Here is a 20,020-nt window from a genome sequence, read left to right on the forward strand (position 1 = left end):
AAACACAATAATCGACTTCACAATAATAAAACACCCTTACAAGACAATAAAACAGTGATCATCCTTATATCCCAACCCTCCCAAAACCCACCCATCCACAATAAAATACAATTAAGTATTAAACAGTTGTTAAAAACAAGGCAGAGGCAGCTCCGGACAGTAGCAGACGTTAGTAGGATGTTAATCTGGGAAGGCCTGCCGGAAGAGAGATGTCTGGCTTGCCTTTTTAAAGCCATAGGCTACCTGAAGGCACATACATACACATCTTGTGACACAACGGTCCACTATATAAAGTGCTGCATAACATTCACATGCTTGGATATAGGTGCAAATGTGGGATGGTAACCATTGTGGTTGGAAGGAAGAGAAATGCAAAAGGTAGGCAGTGCAAATTATCATAACCATTGTTATTTAACAGAGCACTAATAGAGAAATGACCCAGCATCCTTGCATTGATATAGTATCGTAAAAGGCATTCTTCCCTGTTCAAGTCTGGTTCAGTCTCCTTATGAATTCATGTTCCACTGTTGCACACTGGAATCTGTTTAAATTTAATTTGTTTCATTTTTAATCTTGCCTTTTCTCCAAGGAGCTCAAGGCAGCGCACAGATTACGAATCTTACTGTTGCTTTTTGTGGATTGATCCATATTGGTTTTTATGCTGTTAATGTCAAGACGATGAAGAATCAGGAGGGAGGGAAAAGAAGAAGAAATGTGGCAGTACCTTTAGGACTAGCTGGTTTTTATTTTTCATGCGCATTCATGGATATAAACCAACGTTTGGAGTACAGAGTGATAATAAATGCTCAAATATAAACCATATTTACGTCGTTGTTTGAATGGAATGGAATTTAGTAGGATCCATAAAGATGCAAATCGTGAGCCTGGTCCTACATTTTCAAAGAGCTGTGTAATGTGAAACAGGTCTTTCAGATCTTTACAGTCATGAGTGTTGATTTGTGAAAGCAATAAATCGGCTTACCAAAGGTCAGATTCCCAGGGCTAAACCCCGCTCTGAGAAGAAGCAAGGGCTGTCTGTAATTCAGTTCAGTGTTTTCACCTTCTAGTCTTCCTTTGTAATTTCCTTGTTCAAGGAGCACAGCCTGCAAATCACTTGTGTCCAGGAATATTGAAATGTTCTGCAAGTTGGTTTTTCAGTAATGCCATTTCTAATGGCAGATGTGTGTCCATCCTGTTGGAACGTCTCAAGCAATTGCTCTCTATGTAGCCAAGTTACAAAGATATCATGAAGATGTCTGCATGCTCTGGTGTCATGCACCTGATCCTATCTGAAACTAGATACCAGTTTGGGCTTTGGGAGGGTGTCCATTTGAATTTGGTTCTGTACATCAGTGGAGAATTCGCTGGTTAATTTGTGTAGTTCCTTCAGATACAGATCAGTGGATCTTTGGAGAGGATTCTGTAAAATATGGTGTTGGACCCCAACATGACACCACAGCATGCCTCTAGTATCCAAAGAAGTGTGTTTATATCCATGAAAACACATGCGAAAATATAAACCAGTGCTTCATAAATGTGCAGCTATATTTCTTTTTCTTTTTCCCCACTCCCTTCCTCCTTTTTATGCAATGAGAGACTAACATAGCTACCTCTTTGAAAACTATGTTTTAATGAGCACTTCTTATGCTCCAAGCCACTTTGAAGTGCTGCAGTGGGAATGGGGATATGAACATTTAAATAAAAATATATGTTGCTGGAAGACTTATTTAACTCTGCAGATGTTTCCTTTTGCAGATATGAGCCTCAGACCGATATCCCTTCAGATGTTGAGACAGAGCAAGACCGAGTTTTTTTCATTAAGGCAGTTGCTCAGTTTATGGTGAGCCAGTTTATTTTAGAGTTTAGCATGAAATATTGTGATTGGCAGGGTCTTCTTCCCCTGCATTTTGATTTTCGAAAGCATTGTATTCATTGATTGTATTCATTGACTGATCCTCTTTGGAGGATTTTAAACAGAGGCTGGAGGTTATGTTGGAAGATTTTTGCATTCTCTTTCCCCCTCCTTAGATAGATAGGGATTTCCTGCATGCAAACTTTGTCCTCTCTCTCATTCAAACTAACCATGTGCTTTAAGTCACTCCCCCTTTGGGACTGCAGATTCTCTTTTCTCAACTTTCTTTGGAAAGATAGTGAGATAAATAGAATCATAGAATCATAGAATCGTAGAGCTGGAAGAGACCACAAAGGCCATCCAGTCCAACCCTATTCTGCCAAGCAGAAAATCTCAATCAAAGCATTCCCAACAGATGGCCATCCAGCCTCTGCTTAAAGACCTCCAAAGAAGGAGTGTGTTCCACTGTCGAACAGCCCTCTCTGTCAGGAAGTTCCTCCTAATGTTGAGCTGGAATCTCTTTTCCTGCAGCTTGCATCCATTGCTCCAGGTCCTAGTCTCTGGAGCAGCAGAAAACAAGCTTGCTCCCTCAATATGACATCCCTTCAAATATTTAAACAGGGCTATCTATCACCTCTTAACCTTCTCTTCTCCAGGCTAAACATCCCCAGCTCCCTGAGTCATTCCTCATAGGGCATGGTTTCCAGACCCTTCACCATTTTAGTTGCCCTCCTTTGGACACGCTCCAGTTTCTCAATGTCCTTTTTGAATTGTGGTGCCCAGAACTGGACACAGTATTCCAGGTGGGGCCTGACCAGAGTAGAATAGAGTGGCACTATTACTTCCCTTGATCTAGACACTATACTTCTAGTGATGCAGCCTAAAATTTCATTGGCCTTGTTAGCTGCCACATCCACTAGCTAATTAGGATATAACCTCTATGTATATAGATTAAAGCCATTAGTAAACGTTTGTTTTAAACTGCAAGCTACATGTTTGTTGTCTTTGAGTCAGTCTCAGTTCCTAGGGAAGCATAGGCCTGTTACAGACTGCCAAAATAAAGCTGCTTCGGGTCTCTTTGGAGGTATGCTGTTTAAATGATGCATGCATCCTAAGAATCTGGAAGCTGCACCAAAGCTGCACTCCAGTGCTTAGGAATGGAGTGTGGCTTTGGCGCGACCTCCGGACTCTTAGGACCCATGCATCATTTAAACAGCATACCTCCAAAGAGACCCGAAGCAGCTTTATTTTGGCAGTCTGTAACAGGCCATAGTTAGACAAAGGCACATTTCTACTACTCTGCTGAGTTAAAGCTAAACCCTAACAGCTTGGCTTTGATATTTTTGATGTTTAAATAAGGTTATCTGTCGGGAGTGCTTTGATTGTGTATTCCTGCATGATGGTGGCTTGGATAGGATGGACCTTGTCTCTTCCAGCTCTGTGATTCTATGGTTTTAAAGCCTTTATACTGTAGTTTATATTCCATATTAAAACACTGAAAAATGTAGAACCTCATGATATTAACAAAAGCAACCACCTGAGAATGCATACATGGCTCAGGATATCTGAAAGACAGTCTCTTCCTATATGAGCTTGCCCAAGTCTTGAGATCTTCAGGGAAATCTCTGGCCCAACATCCTCACATATTACATCTGGTTGGAAAGGACCTTCTCAATGGCTAATGCCAGGTTTTGGAACTTGCTCCCTAGAGAGGCTAGACAGGCACTATACTTTCAGGCAAGTGAATACCTTTTAGTTTCAGCCCTTTCAGGACTGATGGTAGAAAGCCATTGAGAATATGCTATACTGTTAATTTTTTTCATTACTAATGATCATGCTTTTAGCTGCTTTTAATTCTACTGTTGGTTCATTTATATTTTTAAGTCTTGTATGATGTAATTTTGTTAAGCTGTATCTGTTTTAGCTTTTGTAAGCTAAATCCCAGATTGAGTAAAATGCATCATATATATATCAACAGCAGCAGAACAGAAGCAATCTGGGCACATGATTAAAAATTTGAAACCGAGTATCATGTTGGAGGCTGAGGCTAAAGATGGGTCCCAAATCTGCAAACATTGAATAAGGTCTTTGTTTTGGATGATCCAGTCAAAAGTACGGTATACAGAGAAGAATTTTCAATGATTGTGTTGGCTGTATGGTGACATAATAATAATAATAATAATAATAATAATAATAATTTTTATCCCGCCCCTCTGTGCATCTGGAGTGAAAGATACAGTTGTGGCCAGTTGTTTTGATAGCTTGCTAGATAGTACACAGAAAAGAAGCATGGAGCGCATCAATACTAGCAACCCTGGGAAATATAATCATACTCTTGGGAGAAAAACCCTAGTAGTTAGTTAGGATGCTGAAAGCCAGGGCCCCCAAGGTGAATTTTGAAAAGTGTTACCTGTTCCACATACAGGGCCTGATAAATATGTATTGTATGGGTGAGATTATTGTCCTGAGCGCAAGGATTTAGATTTGTCAGACAGTGGGGATGTTTGGGGACAACCTGAGCCAATACAAAACAAATAGGTCTGGTTGAATCCCAGTGAAAACAGCCCGCTTGCTCTTGATAGCGGAAAGGTTGCACAGCAGCTTTTAAATTAATCTCTGGGGGAGAAACCTGTCAGGAGCTGGGAAGCATCTGGTTTGGAACAATTCATCCCAAAGTGATAAGGGCAAAAATGTTATTCATCCAGAAAGTGAAAGGGTAGAGCTTGGCAATGCAGGGCAATATAACAACTTGTTTAAAGAAGCAGGAACCATTGGAGAAGCAAATTGTGCGTAGGTCTTTTGCTAGAAGCATCTGAAGCAAGATGGGAAACTGGAGTCCAAAACACATTGCAGAAATAATCCAGTTCGATACTGCTCTAACTGTCCTGGCTCCATGCTAGGGAATCCTGGGAATTGTGTTCCTGAAAGCAGGAAGGAAACAAAATACTCTTCTGAGCATCTTGGATGTTCGTGGAGTCACACAGGGTCACATAATAAATATACCCCCCACACCTCCATGCCACCATTCTCTGGAGATGCCAGCCACAGAGGCAGGCAAAACATCAGGAATACATTCTTCCAGAACACGGCCACATAGCCTGAAAAACCCACAATAAAACTATGTTTGTGGGGTATTGACAAAATAAGCTCAGTGCATAGATCTCTATAGTACAGACACTGAAAAAGTACATGTTCCACCAGTTCTGTTTGGCCAGAATCACAGGGGCAGTGATTCAGGATGGAAGTGAAACCTGAGGACTGAAAATGGCAGGCCACCATACATCGTATTGAAAGAGAATTGCTAGTTTTGGAGGCTTCCAGGCATGCCAGTTCTCCATTTCTGCTCATTTTGCTTCCCCTGAGGCAGTCCAAGAGAGAGGTGGGAATGCAAAAATGACACTGGGGCTGCATGTGACCCATAGCTATGAGGTTCACAGTGACGCGGTTCACACTCCCAGTTTAGATCCACAGACGGAGAATCGGGAATTCATCCAGGCTGTTATATACACAGACATGATCTTGTGGACCTCTTGGGATGGTGGCTTAGAGATTTAGTGCTGGAGACTGGCAAGAGGAGGGATTTGATAGAACACCTCTGGAGGATTGCACTGTAGTCATCAGGGTTTAACATTTATAAAGTCTGCTGCATAACAGAGTTGGTACTCAAGAGGTTTATAATCCTTTTGGGCAGGGATTGCAGTCTGAATTGTGCTCCCTCCCATATATATATGTAAGCAGTGGAGTCAGGCATGGGGTGAAGAAGGAAATACGCCAAACACATTAGATTCACAAATCAGTATTTTATCTTTACTGGAGATACTGTGTTATACCTTATCTCCTGTGATTTGAATCTTAATATGCTATTCCTGTTTTCTCTGTTAGTTTGATTTGCTCATCATTGTTTAGAGCATGTTCAGATGAGATTACCTGTATATAGATAAGAGTGAGGACCAAGGTGAGATAAATTCGACAGCATCAGCGAAGAACCATCTTTATCTTGATGCAATAGACTTAAAGAAAACTGTTGGCCTTGTTTACAGAGGCTTTTGTGGTAGCAGCTGCAAAGCCACTCAGAAATTTGATTCTTCCATTTGTAGGCGAGGAGAAACATCTGCTATTTTAGGAAATATGGAAATTTGCGTTGTATTGACTTGGTCTCCATTCCCTTAACAACCATTGATTTTCCTTCTTTGTGTTTTAAATGGATCTGAAAAACTTCCTTCTGAACAATACTTTTACAATGGTTTTTATCAATCTCCTGGTGAAGTTGGCTTTGTAGGCTTTCTTCCAAGGTAGAAATTAAATGTTCTTTCAGACCTTTTGTATTCAGTGTTTTCCTGAAGTAGCCCATCACATTCTTCAAAGATATAGCTGTATTAGTTTGTAAAATCAGTATGTAGAGAGATCTTGTAGCACCTTTGAGACAAACTGAAAGAAAGAATTGGGCAACATGAGTCTATAAAAGCTCAGGCTGCCAACATCTTTCAGTTGGTCTCAAAGGTCCTACAAGATCTTCCCACATACCTTCACATTCTTGTTACCATGAGAAATGAAAGGAAATACACTCTATGTGATATTTTCACAATATTCTGTTGTCTTGGGCCTGTTACAGACTGCCAAAACAAAGCTGCTTTGGGTCTCTTTGGAGATATGCTGTTTAAATGATGCATGCATCCTAAGAATCCAGAAGCTGCACCAAAGCTGCACTCCAGTGCTTAGGAATGGAGTGTGGCTTTGGCGCGACCTCCGGACTCCTAGGACCCATGCATCATTTAAATAGCATACCTCCAAAGAGACCCGAAGCAGCTTTATTTTGGCAGTCTGTAACAGGCCTTGGTTTGGCTTCTCTGCCTTTTCATGGCATCTCAGCTGTGGCCTTAAACATTTGGTCAGTTTGGTGTCTAGCAATCTGTCATTTTCTCCCTCAAGCTCTTCAGTTCTCTGTCTTCTCACCTTCAAAGAAGGTGAACTCCTAATGAAACAACACTGCATCCATCTAAGGATTTGGATCCGCTTTTCACTCCTCCTTTTAAAATTACTTTTTAATAGCTGGAAGAAGTTTAATGAAGATCTTACAGTCCTTCCCATCATGAGGAGGTCCATTTTCACTTTAGCAGGAGCTCGGTTGTGACTATGATGTAGACTTGGCACAGACTTTAAGAGAGTTTTGCATTTTGTAAAACAAAGTAAAGCAATACAGCATTATGAACTAAAGCAAACCAATGTTTACATGCTGTTGAGTTTGATCCTTATGGGACTGAGTCCATGTGCCCAGATGCTTTGCTTTTGAAGTTTTCTGGCTGTTTCTATCTTGAGATTGTAGGCCGGAGTCTTGTTTGCTTAGAAACAGATGTGAGACCACAGGCCCTGTGATATGACAAGATTTCATTATGCGTAGGAAAGAGATTTGCCATCTTTTGGCCAAGAATTTCACAAAGTAGGCCTTTCTTCCAACCACCTCACTGCTTACTATATTATCTGTCTTTTTTACTCCCTGAATATTCATTTGTGGCTTTGTAGTTGCTGTTATATGCATTCAGGTTGTTTCCGACGTACGGCAACCCTCTCATGGAGTTTTCTGGGCTGAGAATGTGTGAATTATCCAAGTTCACCCAGTGGGTTTCCATGGCCAAGAAAGGAATCAAACCCTGGTCTCCAGAGTCGTACTCCAGTGCTCAAACCATGATGCCATGCTGGACTAAAACTTCTGTCTCCAGTGTAAACAGATCCCTGAGACCTGAAAATGAAAACTAGTTTAACTAATGTGAGTTGATTTTTAATGCAGACTTAGTTATATTTGGTATATCAGTCAGTCAGTCAATCGTTTTATTGCAATCCGTGACCATATTAAATGACCATATTCTAGAAATCATATGATTACATAAAATACATACATATTATGAACATTAGTAAGATACACAGCAACAACGGCTACAACATTCTTGTTGATATAGTTGGGGTTTTATTAATGGGGTCAGCAAGTAGATGCTGTCAGTAAGCTGACTCTAGGGAAGAAAACCCCAAAGACAGAAGGAAGATAGTTTGAAAGGGAGAAATGAGTGGACATGTAGTTAGTCTGACAAACAGAGATGCCTGAAAGGAAACTAGGAAGGTGCACAAATATGGCCAGGTTCTTGCAGGAACCTCACAGGAAATCTGTATATCCAGGCCAGGGAGAAAGAATGGATTATTCAAAAGGGCAACATTATCTCTATCCTGCTCTCTGAAACCTTACCTACCACAGATGGATCCAGTGTGCAAGCTGGGAAGCTCTCAGCTGGCATCCCTAGCAGACCTTAGTACCCAACTGTTTGCTTGCAAACAGCTGGTATAGCCAAAGGGGTACCTTTCGGTGAGAGCTTTGAAAAGGTACATGTTTGGAAAACAACTCCACTGGCTGGGAGATTCTGGGAATAGTCATCCAAAGAAATTTTCTAGGCTCTGATTCATTGCATCTTGGTGCGAACAAGTGTGCATTTTCTTACTAAGACCCTCACAGAATGCAGGCATGGGAGCCTTTGCTTAAAGCTGATTGTTGTTTCCAAAGTTTCATTTGAAAGACAGCAAACTGTTCCCTCTGCGCCAGAACCTAGAATTCTGAAAACTAGTGTTTCTTCCTGATTTTTAAAAACTTCTCCGAATGATGCTGTGACATGCTCAGCACCTTAGAAATGTTGCAGCTATAATATTTCTATAGTGTGTATATTTTCAGGATCTTCTCTGCATCTCCTTCCCTTCATCTCCCCTCTTCCCTTCATTCTGCATTGGCTGGAACCTGGGTAGCATATGGTCGATATAGCAAATATATCAGCCAGTATATTCCTTTAATTATGGCGCTGGAGCAATGTTTTCCCATATCCATTTTCTCTTCCCTGCACCTTACATTCTGAATTTGATTTACATTTGGTAGTTCATTCCTTTGGCAGTCGATATGCCTTTAGCAGTGGAGGAAATAATACAGGCGACCTGTTAAACTGAAAGCTTGCCAGCCTGCTCTGGCTTGTTTGGTTGTGTACAGTGTGGCTGGCTGAGCGATTAATTGACTCCCTTATTTGCAGAGTTCATTTGGGTTTGGGCTTGAACCAGTATTCTGACTTACTCCAGCCAGCAAATGCCGTCAGGAAACAAATGAGAAGATGGAGGTTGGCATGAGAAGCTGGAAGCAGTCCCACTCCCTCTTCTGCAGCATCTGCTTCTACAGTATTTCTGACATACGCCTGTGCAGCCTTTCCTTAAAGTCCTCAGGCAAAAGGGAGTTCACTGCTGGACATTTGAGCCAGACTTTTCTTACTGTTGAAAAGCAGAATTAGGATATAAAATGTATGTCTCTGTGTATATGTGCACAACTTTGGCAACTGAAGAAAGCAGAAGCCAAAACATTTTGCTCTTCAGTGTGTGTGTGTAAATAAATGAACAAATACTGAAATATATAATTTAATATATACTGAAAGGTATAATAAATCCCTAAAGCAATCAATTATTCAGATAGTCCAAACCGATAAAGAAGCAATATGGGAGAAGGTTCATAAGGTCCATAAGGTTTAAATCAATTGTTGAAAGAAAATAGATGGCCCAAGATCTTCATACTTAGAAGAGGCTAGATCTGTTTTGACTATCAGTCTTCATCAGTGTCCAGTGAAATTGCTATCTTCTCCAATATTTCCTCCAGACAAAAGGATGAAGTGTTGGTAAAAAGAAACGACATAGTCGTATTTATCTTTGAAGTATACATATTCACAAAGAAAGAACGTCAGTATGTATTTACCAACACTAGAGTTTAACTGTTTTCAAAATAGAAATGGCACTTCTCCTTCACTCCTGATAACCTGATGTCCAAATGCAGAGACTTTGTTTATACAGTGGGCCCATTGGTATCCACTGGGATTTGGTTCTAGAATCCCCCATAGATACCAAATTTGTGGATATCCAAGTCTCATTAAATACAGTGGCACAGTAAAACGGTGTCCCTTATGTAAAATGGCAAAATCAGGGTCTGCTTTTTGGAATGTATATATTTTTTGAATATTTTCAAGCCGTGGATGCTTGAATCCGTGGATAAAATATCCGTGGATATGGAGGGATGACAGTATAGTAACACTTCTGCCCAGCCTCCAGACCTCATCCGTCATCAATCACTGTTTCTTGAATCAAGGCGCAAACTTAAAGTTATTGAACCCTGCACATAGGATTTGGTTTCTCCTCACCATCATCGCCACGTTCCTTGGGACACACTGCAGTTGTCTCATGTCCCCCTTAAAGAGTCCCCATAACTGGATATATCTGACCAACACAGAATAGATGAGGTTATTACCTTCTATTCTCTTGCTAGCCCTATGTGTAGTACTCTCTCTCTTTCCTGACGTAGTTCTCTTAATTTTTAGGCTTATATACTGGAGATTTTCCTAAGCTTGGAAAGTCAGATCAAAGGTAAACACCAGGGAGAAAAATCAGAACAGAATAAGTTAATAGATAAACATTAGTAGCTGGTCCATAAGGATTGTTGAAAGAGAAAGAGTTCATTAAGGTAAGTGATCTCATTGTGGCAATTCACAGGGAGAACAACTGACCCCTGCTGAAGAAGGTGGGCAAGCGGTAGGGGCATCGGTTAAGGGAAGGTCTGATCATCTGTACATAAATTTCACTTTTGGCGAATTGGAGCAATAAAATTTGCTGTGCTGAGTTTCTTTTCAAGCTAATTAGTGAGTCCCTGATGAGGCATGTCAAGTTTGTCGGCTGCATCAGGGTCATTTTTCCCCTGACAGCCGCGGGGAATAGGTTGAGTTTTCTCCATCTCACCTCTATTGCTGCCTTCTAACTCAGCTACACAATGTGGCTGAAAGCACTCACCTTTTAAAGTGGATAATAGTCATTAATGTGTAGAAATTGCATGCAGAGAATAGCCCTTTGAGATTGACTTCTGCAGATCCCAGAGTGCGATTTGAAGGCCCATATTACTGCAGCTTTGTGGAAGCTGAAGCAGTTTTGGCTCTAGACAGTTCTTGACCGAGAGTTTGCTTGGGAGCCATTTATGTAATGCTTTCAAGTCCCAGTGTGGTATAAAATAAATATCAAGCACTATTTTTTCCCCTTTCCGACAGGCGACAAAGGCTCACATCAAGCTCAACACTAAGAAGCTGTACCAAGCAGATGGCTATTCGGTGAAGGAGCTGTTAAAGATCACGTCTGTGCTTTACAATGCCATGAAGTCCAAAGGGATGGAGGCCACAACTGTGGATGAAGAGGACGCAGGCAAATTCAAATTTGACCTTGGCTCAAAAGTATGGGACCTCATGCCTTTTTTAAAAAAATCTTCCTCGTGATATTTGGATCCTTTTGGAGACCAAAGCCCTTTAGCTGCACCCTTTTCCTGTGAAGTGGATTCATTTTGCAAGAGTGCCTTGCAAAGAATACCTTAAAGAACATAATTGAATTAAGGATTTCCCACCTCCTGGTCCATTGTTTTAACCACTATTTGATCTTGCCTTTTATTGGGAAGATGAGATGTACAGTATTTTCTCCTCATCTGGAATAAAGGGATCAAGTGAAATTCTACAATTGGGCTAGTTTTCTGCTTCCATGGTGGTTAGAAGAAACCAGTAGCTTCAGTCACAGTCTCTGTGGTATATTAAACACTTCCATCCTCTTCCCTTAAGGATTCATGGCAATGCAGTACATCACACAACCAAGTGTTTCTGTACTGAGTCATTAGGCAAATAGTTGGCAGATGGCAGGACCCACTGGAAGCAACTGTTTCATGCTGTATACGTTTTTTTATTCTAATTATTTTCTGCTTCTAGTTTCTTGAAGGCATATTGCAATCTACCGTAGTTGTTAGCTAATGATTTGCAATGTATACCCATTCTAAAAAGAAATTGTTTTCATGTTTGAGGTTGCAAGTCCTGCCATCTGTGGCTATGTGGCTTAATACCCTTGGTTCCAGGACGCACCCTGGATACCAAAATCTGTGGATGCTCAAGTCCCATTAAATATAATGGCAAAATGATGCCCCTTATATCAAATGCTTTTTGGAATTTATACTTTTTGGGAATATTTTCAAGCTGTGGATGCTTGAATCCATGGATAAAAAAAAAAATCATGGATAAGGAGTGCCAACTGTACTGACTTTAATTCAGCACTGACCACAATGTTATGAAACTTGTTATCCATTCAGATTCCATTTTCTTGTAACTGTCAAGCAGTCATTGAAATAATTTTTGTTTCTCCTAGGATTTCTTTTTTAGCTTTAATATATTAAACGGTATTAATTGATATCAGTGAATTATAGCTGGTTTCATTTAGTTTAACTGTATCGGCTATTCTTAAAACGGATTTGCTTTTATGAACTGAAGTGTATTATTGTTGCATCTTTAATTATGCTGGTATTTTTAGGTATGTGTGGGATTTTTAAATACATGTCACTGGTTTAAACTGCTTCAAAAGTCATTCGGTTAAGAAAACAAAAAACAAAACCGCACAGGATACTCCTAGCATCTACTTTACATGTCTCTGTTTGTGAGAGTGACCCAGTTTTCAATGAAAACGGTCCGTCTTCCCTCTCCTATGTTTTTGGGAAAGCATCACTTTATTACCAAAAGGTTGTTAAAACTCTAGGTTACCACTCTTCCTTCCTGTTTGGCCATTGCTTGATATCTTAGGCATCCCTTCCTACCCTGTCAAAGAAACCGTACATCACATGGTTGAGATCTATTAATGGGGCAACCAAGCTTTGCAGCTAAATTATGCCCATTTCCCAGCCTTTCTTCCTTCTTCCCTCCTGCTGCACCAGCTTCTTTCAGACTTGTAACCTCATTCCTTGGCTGGGCTTTCCTCACAGTCTGCACCCTTTGGAGTAGACGTCTCCTAGATCCTATGGCAATGATGGCAGTAGTGATGTCCCCTTCATCTCAGGTTGGGTGTGCAACTTTCAAGCACTCTTCTGCCATAAAGATCCAGTACCTTAAGGCAAAAAGTTGTGCACTCGGCCTGAAATGACAGTACCTTGTTTAACGTCTGGGGAATAATTGGCAGTTGCCCACGGAGACCAGGAGAATTGCAAATTTCAAAATTGTGCTAGGCTTCTTCCCAAATTTGACACCTCTCTCATGCTTGTTTTCCTTCTTCGGTGTGAAACTGTCTTTTCCTCATGTTGAGTTTCTTGAGAAAAGGCTATTGGGGATGGCTGCTGCATGTCATTAACTCAAGATGACTTCTCCCACTTCAGGAATTATTAGTTCTTGTGAATTCCAGACATTGGTAGAGTTTAATGTTTCTGATATTAATGCATCCTTTATTGTGTTGTTAACATATTGTTTATAGTTTTTTAAAACAACAACAACAACATTGTTTTCAGTAGAAATGTGTTCCTCCTCTCCCTATTCCACCCTCATGGGTCTTTTTGTGGAAAACACTAAAGCTCTTCTTCTGGTGTTTGTTTAGATTGGAGATTTGAAGACTGCCAGACAGCTCGCTTCAGAAATCACTTCGAAAGGAGCATCTCTGTATGATTTACTGGGCAAAGAAGTGGAATTAAGGGTAAGTCAGGAAAGGGAACTTGCAGGGGCTAGAAAAAACTTTTAGTTCATCAATCTCTGTGCTGTAACTTTCTGACTGTAATGTTTCTAGACTTTTGAAGCCCCATCTTGGACTGATTCCTTAAAAAAAGAAAAACTAGCAATGTGAACTTCAGCTTGCCTTGTTTCTCAGCCGTCTACAATTCTTGCTTCATCCATTTTTTCCCATCAATTTCCCTTTCCTTTCATGAATTCCTAGGTATTGATCATTTCTCCCTGACATTTGTCTTTCCGTTTTTACCCCACCCAGCTTCCCTTTCAGTCCTTCTGGTTTATTAAGGAATTGGTGGTGATGAAACAAGTGGGATGGAGACTAGATGGAAACTAGATGGGATGGAGACTAGATGGACTAGATGATGGAAAACTTGGAGCAGGCCTCACCGAACTTTGATTGGAGTGCAGGGAAGCCAACTCCATGGCAATGGTGGGAGTGAAGAAATAATTCTTCTCTGCTACCATTGCTCCTGTGCAGGGTCATCTAGTGGAGAAGTCTTTAGTGTTCAAGAGCTTGTTATGCTCTGGCTCACAAGAAGAGAATGTATGGCACCGAACATCCCTCTGGGAATGATTCCCATGATATTTTGCTTGGGGAGGGAAACTCAAGTCTACTCTGACTTGGATGCTGTAGTTGATGCCATTCCATAGGTGGAACGTTTGTTCCTGGTTGTCCCATGTTATTGGATACATTTCAGTTTGTGTTCAGCCTGAGGATGTGGGCAGGATGCTTGGTGAAGGGAGAGCCAGTGCATATGTTTTGAATCTGTGCCTGTCCTTACTTATAAAAGAGCGGGTGGGTGGGCGACTGACTGAGTGGGTAAAAGAAGTGGTGAATTTTTCATTATTGCAACAAAGGGCTGTGGCCTGCGTAAAAGAAGCAGTGGTAAGAGTCTTACAGAAATTGTGAAAGCACAATTTTTTCTATATTCTGACCAAATCATTGCTTTGGGGAATGTGGATGGCTTTGGGAGAAGCAGTGTTTGTGGCCCTAATAATGAAAATCAAGGATGAGTGTTCCAGGTGAAAAATCAACCAGCAAGTCTTTAGTTTGTAGTGCCTCTTAACATTGTACATTCCAGCAGGGAATGTGATGTCCTGGAGTTTGAATGCTTCATACCATTAATGCCTGATGCAGTAGAAGCTACTTTTTGCAGTGATTATTCTATTGTGGTGAAAATAGTTGGTCGATTGACCTTGCTGTCGCCTGCCTCAGAGAGAATGCCTCCGGTTTCTGCCTCATTATGGCCAGCCGGATGTCTGAAAGGGAAGGTACAAAGCCTTCGTGAAGATCACTTATGTGCAGATCTCTCAAGGAAGTATGAGACAGTCCTTTCATGCCCCATTCCTAATGATCTCTGGTTTTTGCTTTTTTGGCAATTAGTTGAAACTGAGAAGTGCAGCTCTGATTTTAATGGTCAGCTGCTATTGTTCTTGGTAGAATCTGGGTAGACTTCTAGTAGCGTTAGCTGGTCAATGTTAGAATAATGGGAATTAGTCATGCTACCAGAATTGTGGTATTTTATGGTGGGTGGTATGTGTATTGGCAGAGATCGTGCAAATATTAGGGATTCCTGCAGTACCCCAACTATTTAATGAAGATCCCTGTCAGTGAAGACCAGGCAAAAGTACTTCACTGTAATACTGTATATACTCGACTATAAGTCGACCTCATGTATATGTGGAGGGCAAGTTTGGGGGCCAAAACTATGGATTTTGCTATGACCCAGTGGTAAAGCTTTGGAGCATATAGCAAAGGATCTAAAGGATGAAGCAAAGCAAAACAATGTCAAAGAACTTATGAAATCCAGCAGACATAACTCTTTGTGCTTACTTTGTGTGGATGAGAGAGTAGAGGGGGTCAGTGTTTCCAGGACAGATTATACTCTTGCTTTTCACTAGAGGATGATTCCTTTTTTAATATCAGAGTTAAGATACAGTACTTACATCGACCCCTGGATAAGTCAACTCAGGTTTTTTGGGTCAATTTTTTCACCTAAATTTCTAGACTTATACATGAGTATATACAGTAGTTGCTTCAGATGTGTATAAAGCAAGCACTCAGTAATAGGAAGAGAAAAGAAATGTATGACAGTGAGCTAACTGTATTACCTACCACATATTAACCCAAGATACTGAAAATCTAGCCTATTCCAATCAATCAATCAATCAATCAATTTTATTTACAGTCTTTGACCAAACCTATTCCAATGTGCTTAAGCCACATCCTGAGATCTTTAAAAGGGGAAATCACTCACAGTTAGAGCACTTGTTATGTATACAGAAGACCCAGCTTGAGGTCAGCTACATGGAATTTGGATCTGTGTTTCTCCAGCACAGGTACTAATTCTCCATCCAGCCTTTATTTAGCACTTTTGAACTGTCAAACTATGCCATACATGTTACTTAAGTACTTCTGGCAGCAGAAATGGGAAACTTTTGGTCCTCAAGTTGATAGGACCCACAATGCCCATCTGATCTACCCAGCATGAATACTGTAAAGGGACCGGGAGAGCAAAAGTCCAAAATAGAAGGAGGTCCAAAAATTCCCACCACAACAGCAAGGCAATTCATAGAATCATAGAGTTGGAAGAGACCATAGGAACAGAATTGGAGAGTTTCTTTATAAGCATGTGTTTATAAGCAGATCTACGTATCTGTAGGTTTGACTGAGGAGGACTGACTTGAGTAGCTTGCATACCCCAATCGGGTATGAGATGGTTCTCTGTGTTCTACCTTTATGTGTTTCTTTTCCATTTGAACAATTGGGGTACTCTAAAAAGCATTATGCACTTAAGGGGGGGAAATGGTAGCTCATTATTAGTTGAGCTCTGAAATAAGTTACTGTACCATCGTCATAAAAGAGTAGCAAATGAAACCTTTTCTGCTAGTGAGAAAATGCCTACTTTCTAGAGAAGATATTTCTGCAGTTCCAAAGAGGTAGAAGAATACCAGTTGCAGACCATTGGAAGGGCGCCTTGTGATTCTCAAAGCCTCTGGCATTTAACTTTATCCACAGGTATGAATGCCTTGCGGTGTCTTATAGTATGCACTAGATATGTCATAGGATAGCTTGAGGGGAGGGGAAAGTATAGAGCCTCCCTCACTTTCAAAGCCTTGATGTTTCAATAAACTTTTCCTTTACACAATGGGGACAAAAAAGGAGTTCCTGAGACCATACAGTAAAATCAAGGAGCTCTTAAAATCTTAACATCTTGGAGTTAGAAGGGACCCCAAAGGCTATCCATTCTAGCCTCCAGCTAGTCCAGGGATGTTTTTCATTAGACAAACTTTATATAGTCAGAAGAAAGTAACGAAGGCTCAGATCTTTTTGGGTCAGTCCCTTGGACCTTTCCTTCCCAGTACCAAATATGTATGGTTTAAAAAATGTCTAACTATCTTCTAGCATGATTCTCAGCACTTTCTATCTGTCAAAAGCCAGGAGGTGGTATAAGCAGGTTCCTGCTGAGAAAACGCCTTGCTTCGACATGCCAAGGTCTTGGACACAGCAGGCATCAACATCAAGAATCTGAAACATCTTTCACAGCGAAGGCATGCATTTTTTTTAAAAGAAAGTGAGAATTCCTAGACAAAACGTAGTGGCAACTGTGGCTGTTAACCAGCAAGACTATAGTTTATGTTAATGCAACAAGGTATTACAAATAAAACAGGAGAATATATTGTGCATTTCCGTTGTCCAATAAAGGTATCACTGTTTGGTGGATTTTTGTTTGAATTTGCTAAATGGCCAAAACAGCTGCCCCTACATGTTGTTCAGACAAAGTCCCGATTGAAACAGGATGCTTTTTATAGACTTTCTTAGGCCCTATACAGACAGCCAAAATAAAGCTGCTTCGAGTCACTTTGGAGGTATGGTGTTTACATGATACATGCATCCTAAGAGTCTGGAAGCTGCACCGAAGCTGCACTCCAGTCCTTAGGACTGGACTGCGGCTTTGGTGCAGCTTCTGGACTCTTAGGATTCATGTATCATTGAAACACCATACCTCCAAAGTGACTCGAAGCAGCTTTATTTTGGCTGTCTGTATCAGGCCTTAGAGTCCTTGATGGCCAGCCTGCATGAGCCAGGTCAGTCCAGAGCCTGAGAAGACTTCACTGTTGGAAAAACCTGACTGTTGGAAAGTCTTCGCTGTGGTATTTCTAATAGACCAGCATGTGGGAACAACTTTGGGAAGTTTCCTGATGCTAGTTATGAAGACACACCCAACTAAAGGTGGTGGCAGGTTTGGGTGTGCAACGCCGGTACCCTGGTGAGATCAAACTCTTCTACCCAAAAAAGGCTCTGAAGCTGAATGTAAAGTTTAAAAGGGGGGAAATTTAATTTAAAGGACAAAATAAAGAGTTTTCTCCTCCCCAGCTCTAAACAAAAGGTACTTTACAGTTGCAGCAATCTTCAGGTTGTCATCTTTCTGGGTCTGATGGTTTGCTCTCCTCACTCAATGGAGCTGGTGCAGGATCTTTCAGCTCCTGAACTCCTTTATTTTCTTGCTGATGGTAACTAATTCGGCTGAGTTGGTAACTAATTTGGCTGAGGTGTAAGAAATGCCCTTTCCGCTGTCTGGGCCTGCTTGCCACCAAAAGACAGCTCTCTGCTTGCTCACAGCAAAGACTGCTCCCCAACTAAAAACCTCTAGCTACAGCACAACATGCTGGGAAAGGGCAAACCAAACCTGGAAATAATGCAGGGGAATCCTACAGCTCCTCCCACAAACTAATACAATGACTTTTCTACACTAAAATAATCTATGGCCTGAACCAACACGAAAGAAAATGCAGGGGGAAGTCAATCAGTCCTGGCAGGACATCACACTAGTCCTGTTGGCAACTGTCACCTAGATTCATTTATTAGGCAGCTAATTCCAGAGCGCAAGCTGTGTTGGCCCATTGCAGTGCAATCTTCAGTGGTCTAGAGAGGTGTTTCTCATGCCATCTGATGTGAGGACTGGCATTATTTTTCCCAGTGTGTCAGACACCAGTAGGATATTTGTACCATTTCTACTCTAGTGCCAGTCATAGATCTTAATAATAATAATAATGATTGATTGATCGGTTGATTATAATGTTTTGTTTCTTTCCTGGAAAGGTTCTACACACCAGCAGCCAGTATTGTTCAGACTGGCACAGGTCCACAGACACATAATTTGTGTAGCAGAGATCTAGAGCCTGTTTTGCAACAACAGACATAGGTCCTGATCCGCACATGCTTATGTCACAAAACTTGATTCATCTTTAAGGTGTCAAAAACAATTTTTAAATTTTCCCCTGGGCTTAAGCTTTCTTTTGAATATACATAAGGTGATGAGCCAGGATTTGCTTCTGCGTTATCTGGGAAATAGCCTCCGTGGTCTGTTTTGTGTAAGCAGAACTAATGATTTCTCATTGCTATTGTATTATGTACTTGTAATGTATGTTTCTGAACAGGAGCCATTCAATAACAAATGTTGTGACTGTGCAGGTGGTAGACTAGGAGTTTTATCCTTAATGGCATTAAGCATTGGACTGTAGCAGAGGAAGGTATGGATCATCTCTGTTCCATAATAGCAGTTCAATTGGGTTCTTCTCCCTGCTGTGACCAAGCCAGCAGGTTATTATAACAATGCCTTTTTAATATTAAGAATTAATGTCTGAGAAAGTTTTTCTTCTTTCCACATTGCTTCCTTTTCTTTCTTTCTTTTTTGACATGCCTTGTAGATTGCAAGCCTGCAGGGCAGGAACTGTCTTGTGTATTCTGTATTGGATGGTCTAGGAGTCTCTATTCATAGTAATAATTGTTCTAGTACTATTGCAGTTGGCTTCACAAACTATTATGAAAACATGCAAGCACCTGTAAGAGTGAGCAATTTCATGACTCTACATGATAGTATGGTTGAACCTTCCAAATGCAAAATATGTAATCAAACTTGATTCTACATCTGTTGCCTTTTCTGGCTTGCCGTCTTTCCTACAAAACTAGTGAGAGCTCCAGCAAGCCTTTTAGAAGGTGAGGTACGGTTCTCTTGCCATTCAGCGTCGTATTTACAATGTGCATGGACTGAGTGGTTTGACTTCAAAGAAGCCAACTGGGATATGGCAGCCGAAAGAAGGAGAGAATGGGATGAATGTACAACAAACGGTCAAGAAGAAAACAAACCAGTTTCTTCTCTGTGAACAAGATAGATGATATGCTTTTAAGGACTTTGGGGATACGAAGGATCAGTTCATAGCAGCCATATAGGAAGGGGCACTCCTGGATGGCAGATCGTGACATCCTCAGTATCCAACAGAGAGGCTTTGTCTTCAGGAAGAATACAATTTTAGGGATGCTATGTGTGACTTCCTTGTCTTAGCACAAGTTATCCGTGGACACCTGCTGCCAATATAAATATGCGTGGATTTTAGTAACAGCCTGCTCTTTGATGGAGAAACAGGCACCCAGCTGTGCTGGCTCTTTCCTTCCACTCAGTCACCAGATGACCATAAAGTAGAGTATGACCTGTATTGAAAGCAAACATGTCAGCGCGCCTGGCAATTTTATCAAGGAGCAGGGAGGTTGGCATACAATAAAAAATTATGTTTTGAGATTTGAGTGTTTCTTAAACCTCTT

The 20,020-nt window shown here is 40.9% G+C and overlaps 1 protein-coding gene across 5 annotated transcripts in view; it reads left to right on the forward strand.

The window, feature by feature from the left end:
• LOC149306319 (intraflagellar transport protein 38) overlaps positions 1 to 20,020 on the forward strand; it is a 51,511-nt gene that overhangs the window by 5,449 nt on the left and 26,042 nt on the right. For all 5 annotated transcript variants that reach the window (XR_016282471.1, XR_016282472.1, XM_089540125.1 and 2 more), the window contains exons 3-5: positions 1,756 to 1,840; positions 10,951 to 11,130; positions 13,289 to 13,384. Coding sequence is in view for 3 of the 5 variants with exons in the window: in XM_089540125.1 (XP_089396251.1) it covers positions 1,756 to 1,840; positions 10,951 to 11,130; positions 13,289 to 13,384 (361 nt within the window). In the remaining 2 variants the exon portion in view is untranslated. The remainder of the gene's footprint in view (positions 1 to 1,755; positions 1,841 to 10,950; positions 11,131 to 13,288; positions 13,385 to 20,020) is intronic.

Source organism: Sceloporus occidentalis, unplaced genomic scaffold, assembly GCF_023333645.1.
Source record: "Sceloporus occidentalis isolate IW3139 unplaced genomic scaffold, rSceOcc1.0.p SCAF_10, whole genome shotgun sequence".
Lineage (NCBI taxonomy): Eukaryota > Metazoa > Chordata > Lepidosauria > Squamata > Phrynosomatidae > Sceloporus > Sceloporus occidentalis.